The sequence below is a fragment of the Pundamilia nyererei genome, unplaced genomic scaffold (assembly GCF_000239375.1).
Source record: "Pundamilia nyererei isolate P.nyererei 1_Seehausen unplaced genomic scaffold, PunNye1.0 scaffold00157, whole genome shotgun sequence".
Taxonomy (NCBI): Eukaryota; Metazoa; Chordata; class Actinopteri; order Cichliformes; family Cichlidae; genus Pundamilia; species Pundamilia nyererei.
In genome coordinates this window covers 863310-873295 of record NW_005187558.1, presented here as the reverse complement: position 1 = coordinate 873295, position 9986 = coordinate 863310, and the positions used below count along the sequence as shown (strand labels likewise).

The 9986-nt window shown below is 40.6% G+C and overlaps 1 protein-coding gene across 6 annotated transcripts in view; it reads right to left on the bottom strand.

Moving 5' to 3' along the window:
* Positions 1-8842, bottom strand: part of hao2 (hydroxyacid oxidase 2 (long chain)) — a 9553-nt gene extending 711 nt beyond the window's left edge. The window contains exons 1-8 of one of the 6 annotated variants that reach the window (XM_005745279.2): positions 8810-8842; positions 7222-7275; positions 4551-4703; positions 3178-3329; positions 1517-1800; positions 893-1111; positions 387-545; positions 183-252 (exon numbers count right to left, since the gene is read on the bottom strand). In XM_005745279.2, coding sequence (XP_005745336.1) covers positions 183-252; positions 387-545; positions 893-1111; positions 1517-1800; positions 3178-3329; positions 4551-4703; positions 7222-7268 — 1084 coding nt within the window. In that variant the 5' untranslated portion in view covers positions 7269-7275; positions 8810-8842. Of the gene's footprint in view, positions 1-182; positions 253-362; positions 546-892; positions 1112-1516; positions 1801-3177; positions 3330-4550; positions 4704-5031; positions 5097-6239; positions 6364-7221; positions 7325-7376; positions 7392-8809 lie in introns of those variants that run through there. The other 5 variants (XM_013913882.1, XM_013913881.1, XM_013913883.1 and 2 more) reach the window with 5 other exon arrangements.
* Between the last annotated feature and the right edge of the window lie 1144 nt (positions 8843-9986).

Below are 9986 nucleotides of genomic sequence, written 5' to 3'. Positions count from 1 at the left end.
CAACGACCGAGACTGTCCGAGCCAGGGCTCGAACCGGCAACCTTCCGATTACGAGGCGAACTCCACACTCTTGAGCCACGATCGATAAAACAGTAATAAAAATAATGCTGAAATGTTCCCTGAAGCCTGTTTATATATTAGCATGATTACAGCCATGTCCTTCAAGTTTGCATCAGACTCACCTGACAGAGCCATAGACAGACGGAACTCATCGTTTAGGATTTGCAGTACGTCCCTCACTCCTTCTTCTCCCTAAAAGATCACACAGGGCATATTTAAATTAAAAGCAAATTGAATTCTGTAATCTCAAATGCGTACTTGGTGTTAACTAAATAATTACTACAATCAATGAAAACAAACACCTCAATGTGCTGTCATAATCGTACCTTGTATGCGAGGCCCCACACTGCTGGACGGCCAATGAAAACACACTTGGCTCCCAAGGCCAGCGCTTTCAGTACATCACTTCCTGTTCTGATTCCTCCATCAACATAGACCTCAATTCTGCCTTGTACAGTGTCCACAATCTCTGGCAGCGCATCAATCTGTTATAACAGAGACAGAGATAACCTTAGTGCACCATTGAACACTCAGATATGTATCTGAGTAAGCTACTATAGGTCAATGAGCGAACAAACAAAAAGAAAAAACGTGCTGAAATTAGATTATAGCAACCCCGTACTTTCTGCAGCTCGGGTTATTGCTATGAAACTTTACTGCTGTGAAGCGGTAACATAATTTGAAAAATGCTGTGAAATAGACTGAAAATCTGTTTTGTGAAGAGGTAAACAAAAAGACTAATAATCCCAGACTTTCACTGGTTATCTATCGTACATTTTATGAATATGATCTTGAATAAAAGAATGTAGCAATGAACGTGGTCAGCGAGTACCGAGGCTGGGCCTCCGTCCAGCTGTCTCCCCCCGTGGTTTGACACGATGATGCCCTGAACACCATGTTCCACGGCCAGCTCAGCATCCTCCTTGGTCAGGATACCCTTGATAATGATAGGTAGGCGTGTGATGGACTGTAGCCAGTAGACGTCCTTCCAGCTGATTGAGGGGTCCAGGGTGTTCGCTGGTATCCCATACTCCTCTGGGCCTGCTGTCTCCTGCTTACAGTGCATGTTTGTGATTGTACAACTCTTCTTAAGTGTTCACTTTGGTTTATAAATGTGCTGTTTTTACTGAAAATGCAATAATGGGACAACTCTGACACTGCTGGTGCATTTAAGTAACATTAGAGTTTGGATATCTTGTACATTTAAGTTGAAGTCCACCTTCCTGATGGACAAATACTGTACTCCAGACTGTAAGGTAATAGATTCTTAGAAATTAGCATTGAAATTACTGCCAAGGGGCAACGATTGCATCTGTGCCATTTATGACGGTATAAAATCAACATCAAAAACACAGTTGAATATGAGTAGTCTTTGTCTTAGCTCATTTTGTGTTCTTGGAAAAGTACTTGCATGTTTTCGAGCACAATGAATATAGAGAAAACTGTTGGCTGTTACCTGAAATACTCCATCAAAGTTCTTTACTTTGAGATGTGGTGGAAGTTTGAACTGGTTGCGAATGTCATTGCGGCGCTTTCCAGTATAGGGGACGTCGACAGTGAGGACCAATGCCTTGTACCCGAGGGCCTCTACGCGGTGCACCATTTGTTCCGACAGCTTCCTGTCTCGGTACACATACAGCTGGAACCAGCGGTAACCGTTGGGTGCTGCCGCCACGATCTCCTCCACTGAACATGTGGAATATGTGCTGGTGATGTAGCAGGTGTTGAGCGCCTCGGTGGCTGTGAGATGAAGGCTGGGGTGTTACTATGACTCCCGCATTTAAATGTCCAACTTTACAGCAAAAGCATACTTACAGCCTCATGTAAAAAGTGTTTTTGGTGTCCACAGCAGATGTGGGTGAGATTCTCAATAACACACATCTCAAGGCTTAGGGTTATGAAATATTAGGCTTGAAGCCTCCTAGAGTGTTTTCAGTGTTTAGTGTGTTTAATTCAAACTCTGGTTCATTTTCCCCCTTAGTGTGTTTCCCTTGTGCAGGTGTCAACACGGTAATCATACTCAGGTGTGGACCAAAACAACTCCAACAACCACACCAAGAGCTTTTCGAGGAGTTTGTCTCAGTTGGGCTCCAAACGAACTCCAGAGTGATTAGTTTACGGTGTGAACGAGTGCCAACCAAAGTTCAACTCTGATCCAACTACCAGAAGTACATTACAAGTTTGAGCTAAACACCTTTCACTAGCCATGTATGCTTTGCATGCTGGAATGTATCAGGGTACCATAGATGCCAGCTAGCAGTGAAATTAATGTAATTTCTCCACAGTCTCCAAAAGTCCATAACATGGCACTTTTTCTCTTGCATTCACTTTTGTTGCTCTTGCCCCAGACACATTTGGCCTATAAGCTCAGTGAATGTTCTCACTTTGTGTATAATGATGCTTTTTAGTTCGCTTGGAGTTCACTTGAATTTTTCTCTGTGTAACAATCTAACCATGGGAAAAAGCTACAAATTTACAAATTGAAACTGATTCAGACCACGGGAAACAAACTACAGGTGTAAAAACACCCTTAAAAACACGGGCGACCGTGGCTCAGGGGGTTGGGAAGCGTATCTGTAACCGGAAGGTCGCCGGTTCGATCCCCGGGCTCTCTGTCCTGGTCGTTGTGTCCTTGGGCAAGACACTTTACCCTACTGCCTACTGGTGTTGGCCAGAGGGGCCGATGGCGCGATATGGCAGCCTCGCTTCTGTCAGTCTGCCCCAGGGCAGCTGTGGCTACAACTGTAGCTGCCTCCACCAGTGTGTGAATGTGAGAGTGAATGAATAGTGGCATTGTAAAGCGCTTTGGGTGCCTTGAAAAGCGCTGTATAAATCCAATCCATTTAAACAGTTAAGCTGCCAATGAAATTCTCTGACAAATAACGGCTTGTCCCAAGGCTCACTCCATCTGCACTCCAGCTTCAGTCAATTAAATTCTACCATTTTATTAGCTGCTACTAAGCACTAATTAGCAAGGATTTAACTCTGTGTGAAACACTCTTATACTTTAAAATGATCTAGAGAGTAAAAAAAGCACACAGACAAACAGAAAGACTGATTCATATAGATATGAAAACCATTGACCGACCCACATAATCTTGACACAAAAGTCCTCACCCCGAGCTGTGGCTACCTCTCCTTCATGCCAGGCCAGGCAGTGAAAGGCAGTAGGTGCGATACCGACAGGAAAGCTGATTTCTGTCCCCTGCACAGTGGTCCGTGTGTCGCTCACTGACACGTCCCGCAGGATACGAGGCCTCAGACGGATCCTGAGCGTGAAGCACAGTCGAACATGTAACTAATAAGATCACATGGTACGAGAAAATCTTTGTATATTTTACTGTATTGTGTATACTCATTCAGCAGAAGCTTCACTTTAAAAACAATGTGTCTCAGGGTCAAAACCCTGTCATGATAACACATCAGTAAGGAAGCAACTGGACTTCTTTAAGTTTCCTGAAGACGTTTAAACGCTCATCCGAGAAGCTTCTTCAGTTCTAAGACCAAATGGTGGACGGTCCCAGGTATTTAAAGCTCTAGTGGGAGTTGTCCCTAAGACGGCTGCTGACCCACTACTGATCATGTGCCTCATTACACGAGGAAAGGAGTGAAAAAGGGAAAGTGAAGAGTGAAAAATGACACAAACCCTTTTTTACGCCTTGGCTCATGTGACGAGTCTAGCTTAGCTGCTTTTCTTTCCAAGCTCCTTGGATTATTACGACCTGGATGACTGAGAACCTACACAGACACTTTCCTAATGAAGTTATATTCCTCTGAATGTGAAGAGGACTTGGGGATTCTGTTTTCCCCAAAGCTATTACTGGTGATATATTAAGGAAACAATCCAATGTGATCATTTCTCAAAGGGACAAAAGTTATCTGCAAAATGGTAACAGACTCGTGGCAAAAACATACACTGTGACTTTACAAAATAGGCACTTTATCAGTCTTCATGGAGACATTAGAAAAGCTGAGAGGAATGCAGAAGGAGACACGGGAGAAAACATCCTCCCCAAAATTCTTTATCCCAGCAGTAGTGCAACTTTCCAAACTGTTCACCACAGGAAGTTGGAGGAACGGTGCAGCGTCAACACTGAGTAAAACCCAAACAGCCTGTTACTGATTATTTGGTATCACAGCAACAAAAACTGTACTACAGAAATCAGTTACAGCCATCCAAAGTCCACAGAAACAGGCCGTGCACTCACATGATCTTTGGCTCGGTACTGAAAATGTTTTTCAGTTGTGTTTGCTCCTATTCTATTCATAATGTAGAGATTATTTCTTTAGTGTGTTAAAGCTGCACCACTGCAGTGCTGCCTGCATGTCTGTGGTCACAATGAAGGTCAAAAAATGTTTCTCCTTTGTGCTGCCTTTAGATAGACGGTCTGACAAACATTGTAAAAAAAAAAAATCACCATGGAAACACGTGCATTATGCTTGTGCAATAACCTTGAATGTCTGGATCAACTTTATTTTGCTCACTGTACCTTTTGTAAGCCAGCAGATTGTCGTCCCTGGTGCAGCATTCATCTGCTCCAGCTGCATAATAATCCCAGGTGGCCTTTGAGAGATGCTCCTTAGCATACTCCTCAAAGTCTGTCAGGCATACCATCTGCATCTCTCCACAACAAACTCCCTCTCTGTGTAGGAGCAGAATTTTTCAGATTTCAGTGTAATCTTGGCAACAAAGCAGCAGAAAATACAATCAAGCATTGATATGTGTACTCTTAGATCTGTGCATATCATTTTAAATGAAAGCATTTCAACATGCTATATAGCCAGTGACTGACTGAAAATAAAGATTTCTAGTGTTTAAAATTACTGCTGGTCAATGCCAAGCACTGCTGACTTTATCACAGCTTAATCTTATCTGTTCACTCAACCGGCTAAACAGAATTGTCTGCATTGCATGCGAGATAAACAGCCCCAGTCACTCTGCATGTGTAAAGTTACAGCTTCAAGACTTACCACAAGCTACTGATATTCCAACAACAAAATTCCCCTACTCTAAAAGGACACAGCCTCTGTGAAGCACTAACTATTGCGACATCGCTGCTCAAACTGAAATGCCCCTCCTATCAGTGAATGCAGTGCAATCGATGACCCGCCAGTTAAAGTTCTGCACATCTGAGTAAGAAACATAAACTGGTTTAGTTTTCCTTTTTCCTCTACTTTGCGTCCAAGTTCTTGTTTTCCTACCTTTGCTTTTGTCTCAATCAGAATCAAACTTTCATTGCGGCATTATGAGAGCCGCTGACAGTGTAAGCGACCAGCAGGTGACCCCTGGCCTTATTGTGTTTACACAAGCTGGAAATGTGCTGATGATGACTGCGACTATAGTGAGGACGAGAGGCATCTGACAGTGTCGTGTGGTCCAGATGGAACATACAGCATATGGGCATACATATTTACTCACTGTTTACCCAGGATCCTACATGCTAACATATATACAACAGGGGCTTTTGTCAGGTGGGAGCTCCTGTTTTGTTACATGTTCTTAACAGTCAGCATAAAATTATGAGGGTATGCTGAACATACTTATGCTGAAAAAAAGTTTAGGTGCGCCTGTCCATCTGCTTGTTGATGAAAATGTCTTTAATCAGTCAATCACAAAGCAGCAACCCGTTTAGACATGTAGACATGAGATGACCTGCTCAACCTGAGCGTCAGAATGGAGAAGAAAGGTGATTTTATACATGGCAGGCTTGTTAGTGCTACATGGGTTGGTGTGAGTATTTCAGAGACTGCTGATCTACTGGGACTTTCCAGCACCACCATCTCTTATTTTACAGGGAATTGGCTAAAAAAAAATAAAAAATCCTGCAAGCAGCAGTTCTCTGGAAGAAAATGCCTTGTTGATACCAGAGGTCAGAGGTGAATAACCAGAATCTTTTGTCCTGACAGGAATACAATTGTAACTCAAATAACTACCCATTACAACTAAGATATCTAGAAGAGCAGCTGTGAATACATGGATTCATCTTGGAATATTTTCTTAGAACACTTTGGGCACCTTAGTACCAATTGAGCATTGATTAAATGCCTCGGCCTATCTGTTAATAACCACGTCTGTCCACTTATGACCACAGCATAGACCCTTTGAGTCTTCACGCTACAGGCTTAAATTTAGCCAATATGAAGGCTAAGCTGTAATTGTGACATGAACATGGGCCTACCAGGTACAGGTGCCTGTTTCCCCTTTCTCGGTGTGCTGATACAAGCACGTTAGCAGGTGGGACAGTTGAGAAAGAAGTGCTGAATTACGTTGTTAGCTCTTAGCGTTAAACCCGAACCAACCTGTGACTCATCTCAAAATCTTTGGGCGTGCCTATTGAATTTTAGGCTCCCGTAAAAAACATTTTTAGATACTTTAAAATATGTTTTTTAATAATTAAAGTGTGTTTGACTGTTTTAATTGGGTCTAAAGTAGAAATTAAAAACCAAAGACACTTCTCTGTATGTTTATATTTGTCTTGAAGTCTGTCTTGTACAAACAGAACCCCCCCACACACTATTTGTTTTTGGTTCGTTCCAGCTGGAGATGCGTTACTAATGAACTTAAGTGTAAGTAAAAGTTAATTAAGTAAATAAATAAACAAATGTCATTCTCAACTCACGCTACGAAATATGTTTTATCTTAATAAATGTATAAAATAGAAAGAATTTCTCTGTTTAAAGTGACAGCAACGAAAAAAAAGGTCTGACGAAACAGGACGACAAGCTAGCTGATAAACTGTTATAAGAAAAGCAACAAAATGTTTTGAAAATTAACTCATTAGCTCTTTTATCCATGACAGTAATTAACACTGTATCTAAATTTTAGATATAGAAAACCTGCATGCTCTGTCTTTATTAACTTATTAACGTGACCATAAAAATTTAATCAATGTTAAAACGGTTTTCTTATGTTACGTTTTATGAAAACACCATGGAGTTGTAAAACTGCTAAGAAAGCTTTGATGACATTTAAGACCGTTTAACTATCCAAAGCTTGAACAAAGCTGGAATCCAGAGGCTGTTTGCTGAATGGCCGACTTGTGCAGAAAACTAATGTGTTTACAATCCCTGCTAACTTGACAAAAACTTTCTGGCAGTGCAGTCAATGAATCGGGAGACAGAAAGCATAAAACGGATGTTAAATTTGTATCAATTACTCACCGATTACAATTGTTCATTCTCTTAGCAGAGCTTCTTTCCTGACACATTCATAACCTGTAAACAGACCACAACCAAAATGTGAGCACAACATGATTATTGGCAATACTGTTACTACAACTACTACTGCTACCGTTACTGCCAATTATGTGACCCACATTGCTTTTAGTTCCACAGCACTACTAACACTCGTACTATGCCAGTGCTTTTAATACTGCTTCTTTTGCTACATTTGCTACATTTTAGTAGTATTACAAGTATTACAACTACAACCACCAGACAAACGGACATTGCAGCTCTTTCCTACACATAATACTGCTACGATTACAGCTAATAGTACTGATACTTTTTCTGACTTCTGCTCATGTACTAGCACTTCAAGTCCATACATATAAAATAACAACACTGCAGAAATTAATACTGTTAGTAGTTCTGTTATTTTGTACACCATTTCTTTTTCTTTTTATATCAATTAAAACAATTGATGTGTACTAGTTAAGGAGATCACCTAAACAGTTAATTTAACTGTTATTTCCAATGTCTGTTGGGAAATAACACTTTCTGACATCCGCTGTCAGAAAAAAGGTGCATTAAAAAGTATTATTGCTGTGTCTGCTATATAGTAACTATGCTGCTATACTTACGTCTACTAGCATTTGAGATATAAAAGCTGTGCCTACTATTTTTTAAAGAATTGGTTGTTTTAGATTTTTCACCAAAGTGAAGACAAAGTTTGTGAATTTAAATCATATCCAGAGATAAGGCGGCATTTGTTTTTAGTTAATCCACTGTGTTAAGTATTATTTAATAGTAACCTACAAAAACCTTTTAGAACAGAAAACCTTTCAGAATAGCTTTCAGCTATGAACACTTGAGGGCAGTCTAATACTGAATGAAGGTCCTTTCTTAAAGCTCCAGTCAACATCTGCAAACCAGATAAAGAGCTTGTATTTAATGTCTGTCATCCGTGAACACTATACATCTAAGACTACAGCACAACACGGAATAAACCTTGTTCAACCCTGCGCTCAGAGGTCTGTTAAACGTGAATGTATTAATATCCCAGTTTTTATGTATTATTTAAACCTTTTAATAAAAATACTTGAATACAAATGGGACAATTTGCTCAGTTAGATTTTTCTTATCTCCTTTTTAAAAAAAAGTGTTACAGCTCGGCAGGACTGAGATATTATATTTATTTTTAGGTTCAATTTTTTAAGTGTGGCTGAATGTGTGTGATGAATGTGAGCCTCTGTCCTGTGTAGACTGTGAAAGGTGTCAGTTATTTAGCTCCATTGAATGGCAGCTGTGAGCACATTGTCCAAGTAGATTTCTAGAATACCTGGTGTTTCGTTTTCAATGTAAGATACAAAGCAATTTGAAGGTTTAATGAGCTACTGTTATACAGTAGGTTGGTGTATGGTACACTGGCTTAAGTAATGCTGCTCACCAAGAAGTCAACAGAAACTGACACTTTGCTGTTTTTAATTTATTTGGCGGCTAAATCCTGAGATCCTACATTTAGATGAATCCAATAACGGGAAGGCAGTGTAAGTAGATAGTTGCTGAAGTGGATAATTCAGTGTCTTACCTTAACCTGTGCTCTTTGGCAGGCCTACAGTAGGTGTTGGTTCCCTTCTCATGTGGCAAGGTCGTGTCAAAGGGCAGTGCAGCCCCCGAATCCTACCTCCCCCACCACAAGCTCTCTCACAGTGTGAGGCTCCGCCCACAGTGGGTCAACAACAGCTAAGCCACTTGTCAGCACTCTTTTTGCTGGTCTTTCTTTGTGCCAAAAACCACCAAAAGCTTGGTCAGGTCAATTCTATTGATCCATCACTCATAAATATACCAAACTCACAATATCGATTAGTGTTTGACATGCAGAAATACTTAGAACACTTGGAGCAACAAACACCTCCTGTTCTTGTTTTTTTATTTAAACTGTGGCAAATAAGTCTCAGCAAGTTTTCAAGTTTAACAGTTCATTAACACAGAAACACGGGGAGGCTGTAGGCACATCAGAAGAATATGACTGGTTGTACAATGAGACAGAATCTCTTTATACTTGTATGAAAGCTTCCTTCTATCTTTGAAAAATCCCCAGAATCACTGCTGCATGAAAATCCCCTTAACTGTCTATGCCAGGGGTGTCAAACTCAAATACACAGTGGGCCAAAATTCAAAACTGGAACAAAGTCATGGGCTAACATTAATATTCATTGAAAAAAAATCTTCCTCCAGATATAAGAATGAATCTTTTCTTATGGACTCAAATAAGTTTTGCTGGAAAACTGAATATGGAACAAGCAAAGCTTAATACTAAACAACAAAACGTTGTTAATTTGGCCCGCGGGCCAGAGTTTGACACCTATGGTCTATGCCATGTAGCCATCCTGTCTCCTCAGCAAAGGCACGACTATTCTCAGACATCCCTCCCTTATTACTTTTGATTTTTATTTGAAGCTTATTTCATCCTCCTTGATGCCCTCCCAACTTTCCTACTTTTCTCTCTCACATGCGCTCTTTAACCCTCCTTCCTATCTTCATATCTCCTTCCTTTCGTTTTTCCTCCCGATAAACACTCCTTCCTTTTCTTTTGCCTTTCTTTATGCTTCACTCTTTAAAGCATTTCCTCTTTCCTTCTATTCCTCCAGTTTCCCCTTTCTTGCTTATTTTCTCCTCTTGAAAACCATTCCTTCTTGTGTTTTGAATATTTTGTGAGAGTCAACAATTATGTGACTGTGTGTGTGTGTGTGTGTGTGTGTGTG